The sequence below is a fragment of the Suillus discolor genome (assembly GCF_016758755.1).
Source record: "Suillus discolor strain FC423 chromosome Unknown F5147scaffold_21, whole genome shotgun sequence".
NCBI lineage: Eukaryota > Fungi > Basidiomycota > Agaricomycetes > Boletales > Suillaceae > Suillus > Suillus discolor.
This window is the reverse complement of record NW_024541268.1, coordinates 144,298-158,334: the sequence shown is the minus strand read 5'-3', so window position 1 is coordinate 158,334 and position 14,037 is coordinate 144,298. Positions and strand designations below refer to the sequence as shown.

At 48.6% G+C, this 14,037-nt stretch overlaps 6 protein-coding genes across 6 annotated transcripts; 3 read left to right on the top strand and 3 right to left on the bottom strand.

Annotated features, from left to right (window-relative positions):
• Positions 1 to 73: 73 nt before the first annotated feature.
• Positions 74 to 2,541, bottom strand: F5147DRAFT_689788 (uncharacterized protein). The gene is made up of 3 exons (XM_041436996.1): positions 2,451 to 2,541; positions 1,013 to 2,386; positions 74 to 949 (listed from the first exon to the last, which is right to left on the bottom strand). Exons 1-3 carry the CDS (start codon positions 2,511 to 2,513, stop codon positions 296 to 298), a joined length of 2,091 nt encoding a protein of 696 aa, XP_041293930.1. The 5' UTR covers positions 2,514 to 2,541; the 3' UTR covers positions 74 to 295.
• Positions 2,542 to 2,638: 97 nt separating this feature from the next.
• F5147DRAFT_689785 (eukaryotic translation initiation factor 6) lies at positions 2,639 to 3,921 on the bottom strand. Its single transcript, XM_041436995.1, has 6 exons — positions 3,843 to 3,921; positions 3,748 to 3,793; positions 3,512 to 3,694; positions 3,106 to 3,458; positions 2,923 to 3,043; positions 2,639 to 2,866 (listed from the first exon to the last, which is right to left on the bottom strand). The coding sequence occupies exons 2-6, from the start codon at positions 3,755 to 3,757 to the stop codon at positions 2,796 to 2,798; spliced, it is 738 nt and encodes a 245-aa protein (XP_041293929.1). The 5' UTR covers positions 3,758 to 3,793; positions 3,843 to 3,921; the 3' UTR covers positions 2,639 to 2,795.
• Positions 3,922 to 5,725, top strand: F5147DRAFT_760341 (S-adenosyl-L-methionine-dependent methyltransferase; the record flags this gene model as incomplete). The annotated part of the gene is made up of 7 exons (XM_041440476.1): positions 3,922 to 4,217; positions 4,269 to 4,415; positions 4,475 to 4,585; positions 4,637 to 4,867; positions 4,919 to 5,269; positions 5,319 to 5,424; positions 5,478 to 5,725. Exons 1-7 carry the CDS (start codon positions 4,047 to 4,049, stop codon positions 5,723 to 5,725), a joined length of 1,365 nt encoding a protein of 454 aa, XP_041293928.1. The 5' UTR covers positions 3,922 to 4,046.
• Positions 5,701 to 8,735, bottom strand: F5147DRAFT_689779 (uncharacterized protein). The gene is made up of 13 exons (XM_041436994.1): positions 8,276 to 8,735; positions 8,132 to 8,210; positions 7,951 to 8,078; positions 7,874 to 7,891; positions 7,800 to 7,821; positions 7,663 to 7,746; positions 7,399 to 7,610; positions 7,034 to 7,268; positions 6,718 to 6,985; positions 6,463 to 6,665; positions 6,340 to 6,408; positions 5,962 to 6,283; positions 5,701 to 5,913 (listed from the first exon to the last, which is right to left on the bottom strand). Exons 1-13 carry the CDS (start codon positions 8,514 to 8,516, stop codon positions 5,851 to 5,853), a joined length of 1,944 nt encoding a protein of 647 aa, XP_041293927.1. The 5' UTR covers positions 8,517 to 8,735; the 3' UTR covers positions 5,701 to 5,850.
• Positions 8,736 to 9,181: 446 nt separating this feature from the next.
• Positions 9,182 to 11,505, top strand: F5147DRAFT_689765 (Rho GTPase activation protein). The gene is made up of 9 exons (XM_041436993.1): positions 9,182 to 9,622; positions 9,681 to 9,819; positions 9,875 to 9,897; positions 9,953 to 10,038; positions 10,103 to 10,189; positions 10,239 to 10,271; positions 10,321 to 10,336; positions 10,387 to 10,929; positions 11,019 to 11,505. Exons 1-9 carry the CDS (start codon positions 9,520 to 9,522, stop codon positions 11,243 to 11,245), a joined length of 1,257 nt encoding a protein of 418 aa, XP_041293926.1. The 5' UTR covers positions 9,182 to 9,519; the 3' UTR covers positions 11,246 to 11,505.
• Positions 11,506 to 11,748: 243 nt separating this feature from the next.
• F5147DRAFT_651891 (glycoside hydrolase family 17 protein) lies at positions 11,749 to 14,002 on the top strand (the record flags this gene model as incomplete). Its single annotated transcript, XM_041433567.1, has 16 exons — positions 11,749 to 11,850; positions 12,023 to 12,217; positions 12,272 to 12,512; positions 12,559 to 12,584; positions 12,635 to 12,655; positions 12,709 to 12,753; positions 12,806 to 12,981; positions 13,031 to 13,083; positions 13,139 to 13,275; positions 13,324 to 13,473; positions 13,523 to 13,588; positions 13,645 to 13,672; positions 13,731 to 13,765; positions 13,823 to 13,843; positions 13,895 to 13,918; positions 13,973 to 14,002. 16 exons carry the CDS (start codon positions 11,749 to 11,751, stop codon positions 14,000 to 14,002), a joined length of 1,350 nt encoding a protein of 449 aa, XP_041293925.1.
• Positions 14,003 to 14,037: the final 35 nt, after the last annotated feature.

The window sequence follows — 14,037 nt, the reverse complement described above, 5'->3', positions numbered from 1 at the left end:
GGAAAACGACAGCCAGTCATTTCGTTGGAAGAATTTCAATAAGCCTTGCTGATTTGTTGGTAGTAAGTACTAGTGAGTTGTCACGTTTGCATCATCAATATTAATCTCGATGAGAATAGATACGTCGTTCTATATCATACGCTAACGTATCTTCTAACTACAGTGTAATTTGGTATACAATCATCCAATGGTACAGTTGAAATTCCCAGATAGCGAGTAACTACGACACACGAACTCAGAAAGTGAATCATACTATTACAATAGAACAGCAGCGGAACAAGTGCAGTACGTACAATCACAGGGAACTCCCAGTATAATAAACGCTTGAGGCGTTGTCGTTGACGATGGCATCTAATCCGTGCTCTTTAAACGCCATCCTGAGCGCTGTTGATGGGCTGAAGAGCAAATTCGGTCGATTCGTTATCTCGTATCCCTCGTGAATACGTATCACAGGCGGCAAGGAAAGGCTATGCAGTCCCGTAGACTGGCGCCACTTGCTAGCCACTTGCCAAGGACGTTCCGATGCCTCCGGAAAGATATGAAGATAGTTTGACACCGGCTTGAATTTGAATTTGTCTGTGGGTGCCTCTGCAACAGGATCAATCTCAAGAACAAGACGATCCTGGAATTCCGGGTGTTCTGCCTGAGCGGTCACCGATAATTGAGAGATAAACTCTCGATGGGACTGAATTTCAGCATCTTCGATCTTGGCTAAAAGGAAGAGGCTCCTCCTGATATATCGTGAAGTATTCGGGCCTGTGAATGTCTCAGTATGCAAAACGCGTGAGATCACGTAGGAAGACGCGCCGATGGCAGCTTTGAGGTACTTGCACGCCATACGATGACCCTGGTCCCAATCTATGTTCTGGCATTGTCTAGAACAATACCTCGCAACTGTGCACCTGGAACACTGGAATAAATCCCATTGCGGATGCCATTCGTCGCTGTTCTGCAGAATGAGGGGCTGATTAGCAACAACAGCCTAGAGGGGGAAAGTATATGATTCACTCACATGCACAGCAGCGCATTGACGATCGAAGAATATCGATGCTGCGGGTATCTGGCTTCTAAGGTCCAAGAAACGTCGAACATCTTTTTTGAACAGATTCCAGGCCTGTAGTAGGTCTGTATCACGCTGAGCAATCGCATCTAGCGATTTCTCGTCAGCCTCTAGCTCGCTCCCGGCGATCCGCAAGACCTTGTCGAACGTGAGGTATGAACGAAGGGCAGTAATCAACAATGCATTAAGGCATTCTGCCGTATCCGCACCGGGAATACAGGTATGAGCTTGAAGGATGGTGGGGAGGAATCGCGCCCGAAGGGCTTGACATATAACGGCTACAAGGTCATCCACAGGACCTCCCATGAGTAATGCAATATAGCCTAAAGCATCCTCAAACGCCTTCTTGACGTGTTTGGCGAAGTCATCGTGCTTCAGGGTTAGAGAGAGTTGACATAGATCACGAAGGGTGTAGATAACGATGGCCACGAGGTTTCTATCGATGTAGGCCTCTCGCAAGGCGCAGTTCTGTTGACTGGTAACGAATAGTAGGTTTGCACAATTCCCAAAGCAATTAATGAGCATTATTTGCCAACGAGGCACCCCAAAGACAGAATCGCATGAAGCTGTATCGTCGATGCTTTGTCCAGAAACGACCTTCTTCCTGTACAAACAACGGATATTTCTGAGATATTTGGAGGTAATAGAAGCCATGGCTCTAATGCCTCCAGCGACATGAATAAGGGTGGACGCAAAAGCAGGACGATCGACATCCAGACATGCCTGTACCACGTATGACATGTGCTCCTGGAATGCCCCTTGTTCCTTGCTGCCCATTACCTTGTCAGCTTCGGTGAGAAAATCATTATCCTTTGAGGTGACGGCCATGCACCAGAGCTGCGAGATAATGGGGTGTAGAGATGGTGTGTTGATGAGTGACTGTGGTGTTTGTGAATCACCGATTAGGCTCATCCGCATCAACATGTTGACAACTAGCTTCAAAGCTTCTGATCTAGTTATAAGAAGACCCGGAAGGCGGGCAGGGTTGCTGGAGGCGAAGAAATGACGATAGAAGAAATTGACCCAGAGATGACAGCGATTCCAATTGGATATTAGGGTGTCAGCGATGGTCTGTATCGACTGCGTTAATTCTCTTGGATGATTGACGCGATTCAGTGTGACCAGTACTCCTTTAAGGGAGTACCTTGCGAGCATGACACTCCTCACATCCCTCGAAGTGACCACATCGGGGATGCGAGCTGGATCAAGGTGGTGATAGAAGACTGGGAGCAGTATCAGAAGTTGCTCTGGTTTCCAATGTTGTGCGATGTTGCACAGTCCGTCGAGCTCCTTGATTGACCCGCTGGCAGCTTTGTTGATCATGAACTATCAAGACAGGAGACAATTAACCCGAGTAAATGCAGAATCGTGGGCATATTCTCGCACACACCTGTATCACTCGGGCAAATGTATGGCCATCTTCAGGTTGCCTTTGAGGAGGGGCGGACGACATGGGGATGTTCACACAAGCACTAGGGCGCTCATCGATGCACACGTTCGTCACGCGACTGTCACGTAACGCTGTGTCATGTTACTTACCAGAACAGCAAAACTGACAATACACTTGAGCAAAAAACATAGTCTCCAATAAATTCCTCTTCCTGTTTTTCCATTGTCAATGACTTATGAGCGTAAAGATACAAAGTTCATGATGTAGACTGAGGTTGCGCTTCAAGTGTAAGTGAAGGTAGACGTGAAGGTATATGTAACAGTAACAGGATGTGTGACGGTGAAATCATGCCCAGTTATCGATAAGAGAATCCCGCATCTCTCCAATGACAGCTGAAGAACTTTGTCCTTGAAGCTCTGTGATAGTAAAAGACGTTGAAAAGGTGAAAAAAGGAGGTAAGATGTAGACCCACTGAATGCAGCTTCGATGACACTGATCTCTGTGGCGGTAGTGTCAAGCCCAGTAAACGCGCACCAGTCGTTCACGACAAGACCTCCACCGATAACGTCTGAACCTCGGTTGACAGTACCAGCCTAGAAACACGAGAGTAATTGAGTTACAATACGGCTGCGCTGGGCTTCCTATAAATACGCACCACGAGGGGAATTTGCAGAAGGCTACTTAGTTCATCCTGGTCCTGAACACTCGTCTTTGGATGAACAAGTCCACCCTGATTTGAGATCGCACAATAGCTTCCCACAAGGACGTTATCTGCGACGGTCTGCCTAAAAACCTCGACCTTGAGCACATCAGCGATTATTTCTTCTGTCTCGCGATCAACGTCAGGGTGGACGAGGGCAACGTAGTCGTTGCAAGCGATAACGTTTCCCAGAGCAGATAGACGTTCTTCGATTCGCTGGATCGACACAGCGTCAGGAAGAGAGTTGCGTAGATGCTGCAGTTCTTGATCAGTCGTTGTTGAAGGGACGAGGAGACCATGTCTATTTCCTACGATGCGCATCAGCCTTGTGGGTGATTATGAGTAAAACCATATCACAAACCTGCAGTCAATCTCCCGACGATGCGGGTGCCGCCGATCGTAGAATGTACGATGGGAATGACTTCGCCAAGTTCAGCCTCAAAGGCCGAGTAGAAGTTTGCACTGCCTTGGATTGCAGCTAGGCAGTAGCTGTTGGTGAGTTTTGAGAACACGCCGATTTCACTACTGTTTTCGAATTGGATACCTGTAATGTGTGTTCATGGAACGCATAGATTACACATCAATAAAAACACTCACGAGTTGCCATGGTTGGTTGGTTGTTGAGGGGTTGGAGAATACTAATCTACAGAAGTTATAAGAAGAAGATAGAATATAAGCAGAAAAGCTGGTACTTGAGATCCGGAGCTTGTGAGTTATCTGAGTGCGTGACTTTTGAAATTTTTTATAAGGCTAATCTACAAAATATTGACGAGTCAATCGTAATCAGGCTGGTCACCGACGGCCCACGGCGGTTCCGCTTCCCTCCCGGACGCTATTTTTACTCGACGCCTACCCGATGACTCAAATTGCTTAACCGAACTCCACTGCAAATTGAGATGTTCCGATTTGCTACAAGGTATGGTTCAAATGGACTGTCTTTGTGGCTCAGGCAGTCAAATTGCCGTCACGGACTCAATGCAAGGACTATCCTGCATGCCCGTAGGATCTCTGGACATTCCTTCGGTCCTCCGACGGATGTCGAGAAAATAATGCTGGACAGTGTCAAGGTGAGGACTTCGACCGTGCAACTTCTCAAAGATGGGTCTCATAAAATGAAGGCAACAGGTCCTATATCATTCTCGACGTTCATGCAACTTAGTCTTGGGCACCCCACGCATGGGTACTACATGAAGCCGGAACATGCTGTCTTTGGCACTCAAGGTGACTTTATCACCAGTCCTGAGATTAGCCAGATGTTTGGCGAGGTGAGATTCGCGCCATCGCTTATATCACATATTGACAACGCGAAATGCGTTACAAGTAGCTTGTCGCGTTATGGATGATAAAGCAGTGGATGGATACCGATGTTAAAATGTCCTTCCGAGTGGTAGAACTTGGACCTGGTAGAGGGACGTTAATGGACGACGTACTTCGGGTGAGTGATGTTGAACGCGTGGTTGGTTGCGTCTCACCATGTTTCTTCCAGGTTTTGAAACAGCTTCCTGCAGCACGCGGTAAACTGAAGAGTATTCACCTTGTCGAGAGCAGTGCGACTATGCGTGCTTTGCAGGAAGGCAAGCTTCGTAAGGCTTCTCAGGAAGGCAATTTCCAGATAATGTGGCACGACGGAATCGAAGAGATTGAGCCAGAGGAAGACGTCTTTACTATGCTGGTCGCTCATGAGTTTTTCGATGCCCTTCCCGTGAACGTCATCGAGGTGAGTTCCGTCCAGAGACACGAACATTTACTTTACTAACGGTAATCATAGAGAACTCAACAAGGCTGGAACGAGGTGCTAATCGCCCCCTCGAGTGATCCGAGCATCAGATACACCATACCCTCCTCGGACTCGGACCAGAATTTAGACACTCCCCCAACATTGCATCATACCTCTTCACGCTGGACCCGTGTTCTTTCGCCAACTCCGACGGCATCGTCGACCCTCCTCGGACTTGCATCTCCTCGGTTTTTTTCGCTCCCTGTGGGAACTCGCATAGAAGTATCCAGAGCGTCCATGAATCAGGCACGGGGTATTGGGAAACTTATCAATACCAAGGGCGGAGGATCCGCACTTGTCGTCGACTATGGTGCAGACAGAGCCTTTGGTGATTCCTTGCGGGTAGGAACTCAAACGCATGCACCGAATTCTAACCAATAACCATTCACAGGCCTTCAAAAAGCATAAAATCGTCGATATCTTCTGCAGTCCCGGAGAGTGCGACGTTACGACGAATGTCGATTTTGCGTTGCTGAAAGAGTCTATGGCTGACCTTGGTACGTCCATAATAGTGCTCTGCTACATGATTATGGACATTCAAGATGTACAGTCTCGACACATGGTCCTATTTCCCAACGCAACTTCCTCACATGCATGGGCATAGAAATCAGGGCTGCTGCCCTTGTGCGCTCAGCTTCCTCTCTAGAGAGGAAAAAGGCGATCGAAGATGGCGCAAATAGGCTCATTGATCCCTGTGGGATGGGTGAACAGTACAAGGTGTTGGGAGCTGTTGCGAAAGGTAGGGGCGAGATTTGGCCATTCGCTGTCATCCAAGATAGTGCACAACAATCTATTTAATTGACAAATAGGTTTATATATACCACACGAGTACATACATAATAAATACATCCCATGGTGAGGGCCTGAGAATCAACAGCCTACCACGAAAACGCAATAAAATATACCACCGAGGAGCCTACGATTTATGCGTAGTGAGCCTTGATGATATCTGCCAACTTCTCGGCTGTCGCAATAACTGCACCAGTCTAAATCTTTGTCAGCTTCCACGGTCATCTTTCAGAGCTTCCACATACCGGGTGTCCTGAGACCAATTTAGGGAAAATACTTGCATCGCACACCCGGAGCCCCTGAGTGCCCTTGACACGCAACTCCGAGTCCACGACACCGCCAGCTCCCATCGAACACGTCCCTACCGGGTGATACAGCGTCTCCACACGGTCTCTAACAATATCCGCCAGCTCTGCGTCGCTTAGACTGGAGATGTGATGGTCAAGTTCAGGGTGGTGTGTGGCGTTCACGTCGGTGATGGAGGTCATGGGCGCTGTATGTGCGATTTTAAGAGCAGCGCGGATACCTCGAACGAGTACGTCGACATCGTGTTTTGTTTCGAGGTAGCTGGCCCGTGATAGTAATAAGTACAGAGTGAGTTTGAAGTAAACGGGTCAGCCTACCTGGGGTCCATGAGCGGATCATCCCAAGGGTCGGCAGACTTGAGAAAGAGCGAACCTTTACTTGTAGGACTAGTAACACAGAACGTCTCAGTCGAGTTTCAAGTAGAAACATTGATGGCTTACCGTAATAAGGTAACGATCATCTGATATGCCTGGAGCTTTGGGCTGAGTGGTATGGTGTGCGTGCGTACTGCGCCGGCACACATGATGATCTCGATATCGGGTGCATCTGGACCTGAATTGGCGTCTTCGATGTCGTTGTTGTACTCAGCGGGCGGGAAGAGCACTTGGTCGTCTGATCGGAAGAATGCTACAGACTCGCCAACCTATGATACTATTCAGTACTGGTGATGTGAGCACAAGGAAGGCTTGACAAACATTAGAAGCGAGTGGGCCGGTGCCCCACAGTTTATATCGCAGCAAGTCGCGTATAAGCAAGCGCGTGCTGTTCAAACTGTGAGGCGTAAAATGGTGAAACGTGGTTCCAGTTTTGTCCCTGAACCGGAGATTGATTGATGGGTGATCCAAGAGGTTAGCCCCGACGCTGGGAACATCGAGCACGACCGGGATGTTGTGACGTAAAAGCTGCGCAGCTGGACCAATCCCAGAAAGCATCAAGATTTGCGGAGAGTGGATGGCACCACCGCTATGAAAAGGTAAATAGCCGTTTGGGGCATATCAAGCGATCCCGCACCAGACAATGACTTCCTTGGTCGCTCGTGCACGGAACTTGGGCCCGACTTTATCCATATGAGATTTGCTGGCAAACTCGACACCAGTGGCACGTGGAGTGCCACCGGATGTGTCAAAGAGAACCTTGGAAACACGCGCGTGGGTGACGACTTTCAAATTCGGACGAGCAAGGACGTCGTCAGTGAGGTATGCAGACTCAGTGGTTACACGAGTGCTCTTGCTGTCGATGTACATCACTACGTATCAATTGTTCAGCACTTGTTGATCCTGACAGTCAGTGCTAATGAACTCACTGATCTGTGCCATATTAACAATGAATGACCAATGTTAGTGAACCTCGAACAAATCGGCAGAATCTGTAAAGACTCGCCTTATTTGTCCCTTGCGTTCCCTTGGTCGTACAAAAATCGGGTGAGAAAGGGATACCAGCGTTGATACTTGCCTCGACAAAAGCTTGGGCACCTGGCCATATGTGGGGGCTGTACTTAATCTCAACAGGCCCATTGGCACCGCGGAGGAGCGGATCAACGTGTGGGAAACGCGGGTCTGGGGTGTATTTCTCAAACTTACGAATATACCTGAGCAACAAAGTTATCGGAAGTGGGGAGAAGCGAGAAATGAACTACGTGCTTGCTAAAATTGTTCCACGACCAGGATTGGTCGCCGGAAATTAGCGCCCACTCGTCAAAATCGGACGGTGCGCCGTATTGTGCACTTAAGACGTAATAGGGATAAATGAACCTGCGAGAAGATGCATTATGACTCACATCATGGCATTCATAGCAGAGCCTAAGGAACATTAAAATATTTCCTTACCAGGAGAACGACTAGGAGTACTCACATCCTCCGAGAAGTTTAGCTGCACATACGGGGATCAGTATAACAACTGGGAAGTCGAGGAATACCGTGACGACGTACCGCGAGGCCAATATTTTTTCTTATTGCCTGCGTATTGCTGAGGCTCGGTATAAAGATGGTAGTCCCATTGACTGCGCATTAGTTTCGCGAACGCAACAGGTATCTTGCTTATATCGACATCTTTAGAGCTATGAAGAACTTGAGCATGTCAAAAGTAGATAATAGCCTCAAAGATGCTGACCTTCCACCAGCCTCGATGAGTAGAACGCGCAGGTTTGGGTCTTCGGAGAGACGTGAAGCGAGAACACATCCTGCTGTGCCTGGACACGTTCGGATGATAGGAAATGTTGGCTACTACTAGTGTGGAATGTAGAATGTGTCATACCTCCTCCAACAATGATGAAGTCCCACTCATCAACCTCGGCTCCATTGTCATTGACTTTCCTTGCTACTTTCGCGTAGTCCGTTATGAGTTTTGGTTGTTTCGCGGTGAGGTACCTCAAGACGATCGTTAACGCCACTACGCTCGCTGCTGCACCGAGAGAGAGCCTAGTTGGGGTGGCAGAGCGAGCCTGAATAGCTTCCAGAACGCCGAGCAGCTTCGCAAACGCGTCTGTATGGATCATGGTAAAAAGTTGGAAGGAGTCAGAGGAGAACGGAAAATACTTGTAGCCCTTCGGCAAGCCAGCTCACGGTCCCGGATCTGGATCTGGATGAATACATCATGGCATAGCATGGCATGTGAACATCACTACTAGTACTGACATTCATCCGAGCTATTACCGACTCGTTCCACGGTATCGATCGATAGCCGATTCGTGACCGAGGCAATGTCTTACACTGACAATCAAAAAAAAACGTGATAACAACGTGAATAACTAGGCTACGATGCATGCGTCATCCAACGGAACCAACTCGTGCCTGGGTATTAATTTTGACGGCAGCCCCCGGATCCTACTCTCAACCTAGCCTTTTGCGCTCGGGCCTAAACACTCGTTGAATGAGTACTGTGACTAGTGCTGCATGAGCAAAAGGCAAAAGAATGGCATCCAATTGGGCTCTGTTCAGATGGATGCATATGCATGTGGTCCATGGTCAGTTGCAAACCCCCTTTCAGCTAGACAATCGAAGATGGTCATCAGATCAGTGCACCGCCCATGCAGCGTGACTAGACCAGGAACTTCATTCTTATCTAAACTTGCTCTAGAATTCGAGAAAGCCTCATTGCATAGTTTAAAATTGCTGCACCAACTTCTTTTATCTAATGATAGTCCATAGCTGTACATTATAAGTAGTCTCCCTCCACCTTGATGCATAGCATGTTTTTTTTTTCAAAGATAGTCTAGCCAAGCTCCCGAACCCTATCAGGCCCGTAGTATCAGGCTCGTGACTAGTGCTTGCATTTTAGTGCTGTGTCGGTGGCTGTGCTCCGAAGAACCACCGTTTGCGGGTCACGACCATATTCCACCGCCCTCTGCAAGCTTTCCGTTCGACTACTCATCGTGGCCCGTGCTGGCCACCTTTCAACGCTTATTTCCTCTCGCCTTCTTCTCAAGAACACAACAATCCCGCAGGAGTAATACCCTCCCTATCTCTCAGTCTAGGCATAGCCCCCCTCAAACTTCAAACATGCCTTCAGACAGCCCCCCGCCAACCAAAGCCGGTCTTCTCAAGTGGTGGACTCAATTCACCCATGCTCAGAATCGCAAAAAAGATTCCGACCCGAGTAGAAGTCTGTACTATTCTGACTTCCGGTTCATGACGTTGACTAATGCCAATCAATTATTCAGCTCTAGATCAGGAGGAACATCCGGTGTTTCAAAAACCACTCAAAGAGAGTCTGAGATATGCAAGCGTGCAGATTTCGACTGCAAATGCAAATGGCGAGCTCTACATTTGGGGGTACATACCTGTCGTTGTGGCGAAATGGTGAGTGGAGCTGCCTTGCACCATCTTGACTAACTGTGTACCCTGACTCCTTTAGTGGCCTTTATCTCAAAGAAAATGGTGGGTACTGCTGTGTATAGTGTGAACATTAATTCAAACGTTCTACATCTATCAGCTACAGAGGTGGAGGGGACGTTTCGTGTCAACGGTTCTACTAAGCGCATGCGAGATCTACAAGCCGCTTTCGAGACACCGCCACGGGTGCGTACATAATGCTCCTATATAGCGCTATGAGATTCAATTGGTGTATTATTTTCGCCATCAGTACGGAAAATCGTTGGACTGGAAAAATGAACACTTTACAACACATGATGTCGCAAGCGTCTTTCGTAGATATTTAACCCAAATGCCTGTCAGTGGCGCTCCACGTTCCGTGCCGTGCCTACTCATGCCCCACTCAGGAACCCGTAATACCACACGATATGTATCACGACGTGAGTGTATGCTACTTCCTTTATTGATCGGGGCTGACGTCTCAATCAGTTCCGGGACGTTTTGGGTAAGAAGTCCTGACAGCTTGATGCACAAGCTGAACTCGGGCCTGTGCAGGAAAGAAACCATTCAACCATGATGAAGTGATTGCAACGTACAAGCGTCTAATTCAACGTATGCCCCGCGCCAACCAATACCTTCTTCTCTACGTATTGGATCTATTATCAGTATTTGCACGAAAATCAGATAAAAATCTTATGACAGCCACAAGTACGCCACGCCCCTCTGCGATTAACTTTATCCTCATCTCCCGCGCAGATCTCGCGGTAATCTTTCGGCCCGGCCTTATATCCCATCCTACCCATGAAATGTGCCCTGGGGAACATGCGCTGAGCCAACGTGTCCTCGAATTTCTCATTGCGCAACAGGATTGGTTCTTACTCGACATACCACCGCCACCACGATCGGAGCAGGGCTCTTCGTGGAAGCCTCCACCGCGGCCCCACCACGCACACACGCAGGTGCCAAGTGAGGAAGACTCGGATCTTGTTGTTGTACCTAGTTCAGATGACGAGCCTACGTCAATTACTGGGGGCTGGAAGCTTGTCGGCCGTGACAGACGCCGCATTTACAGGCGCCGCACAACGCTAGAACACACTGGTGGGTCATTCCTGGGGGCCGCGTCTCAATTGGACCGCCGCTGAAGTCGGAGGGCACCCTTTTGTGATTGTGCCACATTTTTCCCTCAGGTTCGCTCGACAGAACAGATGACGTTGATGGTGGGCAATTGTCGCCTGTCCTGGAGACCCCAACATCCCGCCCTGTAAGCCAAGCTTCAGGTCCTGCAGTGAGCCGAAGTCGGACGCTGCCCTCCAATCGAGGAAGCACGGACGACGAGAAACACCGTGCTAGGGTGCTCAGAAAACAGAAGCGAGCATCAGCTCAGCCGCGACCTGGGGGCCATGCGGGAGGGTAGGATGGGTGAGATGTGGGTGAAATGGAGTCACATCTGGAAGTTTGTGATATTGATATACTTCGAGGCGGGCACGGCGTTGTTGTGCCGAGCTCCCGATCGCCCATTTGTTGTTATTGTTTTTTTCTTTTCCTTTTTACCGGTTTGGACAATTGCCATCTGAGTTTTCTATGTATACTTTAGGGCTACTTACTTGGGGAGATAACAAGGACACATGCCGCCGACCGTCGTCCAGGTTCGGTCAGGGCAGATATTAACATAAATTCCGCAGCATCTAAATTTATCTACCTAAGGAAAGATTTGCACCACAATAAAGCCGGGAGCACCCGTTGCCACAAGCCTGGGTAGGCCGAACAAGAAAAGGCAATCCTTATGGCCTCTTGATAGGGCATGTTAGGGCGCGTTCCAGGTGGGGCCGCAGGAAATTAAAGAAGTCAGGGAAACCAGCTGTCGTTTCCAGTTTCAACGTTCCCTTAGATCTCTTCTGTTACCCTTGACTTGCAAAAATGCAACAAAGTGGGTACTCGAGCTCGATGCAACAGGTAGCGCCCTACAGGGACACCCCGACGACCTCTACTGGCACTCCAAACGACCCATCATCAGGCCTAGTAAGAACCCGTTACCATTCATTGTGATATTGTTGCAATTCATATACATATATGTGTCTGGTCTGAAACCCGAGTTCGCTTGGATTTCTTCGTTTAATTGTTTCCGTTTCCGTTTCAGTCTCTTTTCGCTTGCACCTCTCATCTTTCTCTGAACTAAATTTCTACTGCGCAGGCCACACACGCTCGTTCACCCTTCGACTCGTCGCACGATCTTTCATCGGAGCCTACGCTCAGGAATCCTCCAACAAACCAACCACAGCCCGTGCCCTACATGTCCGTCCCACAACCAGGTTACCAAAACATCGAGTCCCGCAACAGCGACTGGCTGGAGCAGTCGCAGAAGGCGAGCAAGCGGTCAAAACGGATCGTGAGTTTCACTCTCAACCTATGTAGTGCTCTTTAACAACGTCCTGCTGGAAAGGTCATTGGTTCGGTTGTTGCCCTCATCATTCTAATCGCTGCCGGTATCGCACTCGGCGTCACGCTCTCGAAAAAGAACTCAAGCAACAACTCGAGTTCGAGTGCGAGCAGTAGCGTCCCAGCTGGGACGAACCCCAACGATCCGAGTAACTTCCCGAAAAACTCCGCTTTGGTCAATTCGTTCTATGGCATTGCGTATACGCCACTGGGCTCGCAGCTCCCCGACTGTGGCAATAATCTAAGTGTGTGAAATTGTGTTATCTTGGTTGGAACGTGTCTAATGTACAGCAGCGGAGGTCATTGAAGATATCCAGGTAGGTCTTTCGAGGGATCTTTCCGAGCGCTTCTCTTACACAATCTATAGTTGTTATCTCAGATCACAACGGTGGGTGTTTCGATGGTGTCTTATATGCCATACACTCATTCTCTAATCGCTAGACCATCCGTCTTTATGGTGCTGACTGCAATCAATCCTCTCTCGTCGTAAGTTATCGTGGGGGCTACTTTTGATGTGTTTATCCATACTTGTTTGCAGCTTGCCGCCATCCAGGCTACCAAGGTCAACATGTCTGTCTATCTCGGCAACTACCCCGATGCCACCGATAATGGGGCTGCATACACGCGCCAGAAAGGCGAAATCCAGACTGCTCTTCAACAATACGGTGCAGCCAACGTGGCTGGTGTTACAGTCGGCAATGAATTTATCCTTGAGTTAGCATTCGTTTCTGAATTTCAAACTGTTGGCTAAACCGCCTGTCAGTTACATCACGAACGCAGGGCAGACGGATCCCAACGGCTCCGCAGGACAGGCAGGTTGGCTCATGGTTTTCTTTCCTGCTGAAACGAATTTCCAATTATTTTGTCACAGCCGCAGCGATGTTGGTACCCTGGATCAGCGATACTCGTTCAATGTTGTCCTCGATGGGTATGAGCAATATCTTAGTCGGTAATGCAGACGCTGGAAGTTATTTCAACAACGAGGTGCTATCTGCCGTTGACTATGGGGTTGGTATCCCTCTGTATATATGTTTAATGTCTACTTACGTTGTGCAGATGGCGAATGTCCACCCGTGGTTCGCCAATCAATCGATTAATGACGCTGCCGCCTGGACGGCCGACTTCTTCAACACCACGGACTACGCTCTTGCTCAATCTCTTTCGAACAAACCGAAGATGTTCATTGCTGAGACTGGCTGGCCAACTGTCTGTTTGCTTTCTCCTTGATCCCTGACTCGTTTAACTTGTCTTACAGGGTAGTTCTTCTTTCAATGCCAACCCGAATGATGGGCCTTCGCTCGCTTCGGTGCAAAACCTGCAGGTGGGATTCATTCTCGCTTCGTTATGACTTAATGATTGCTAATTTCATACTTGCAGATATTTATAGATACTTTCGCATGTCAAGGTATGCGTTTCTTCTCACAGGGAACAAGGACAATAATAGCTCAATGTCACGTCAATAGCTACCAAAAACGGAACTGGATACTTTTTCTTTGAGGTGCGTATTCGGTCTCCCGACGTTTTTAATTGTGCTCACTGCCATGTACGACAATAGTTCAGTGACGAGCCTTGGAAGGTAAGCTTGCACTCGCAATATCCAGGGGCAGGATCTGACTTTGCCTTGCAGAACGTAACGTATGGTGGTGTAGAGGTAAAGTTCAGATATTTTTGGTTTCGTCATGGCGATCTAACCCTTACTCGCTAGGGATACTGGGGCTTGTTCGACGCCAAGTAAATTTTCACACCACGTTACCTGTCTGCGGCGCTAAT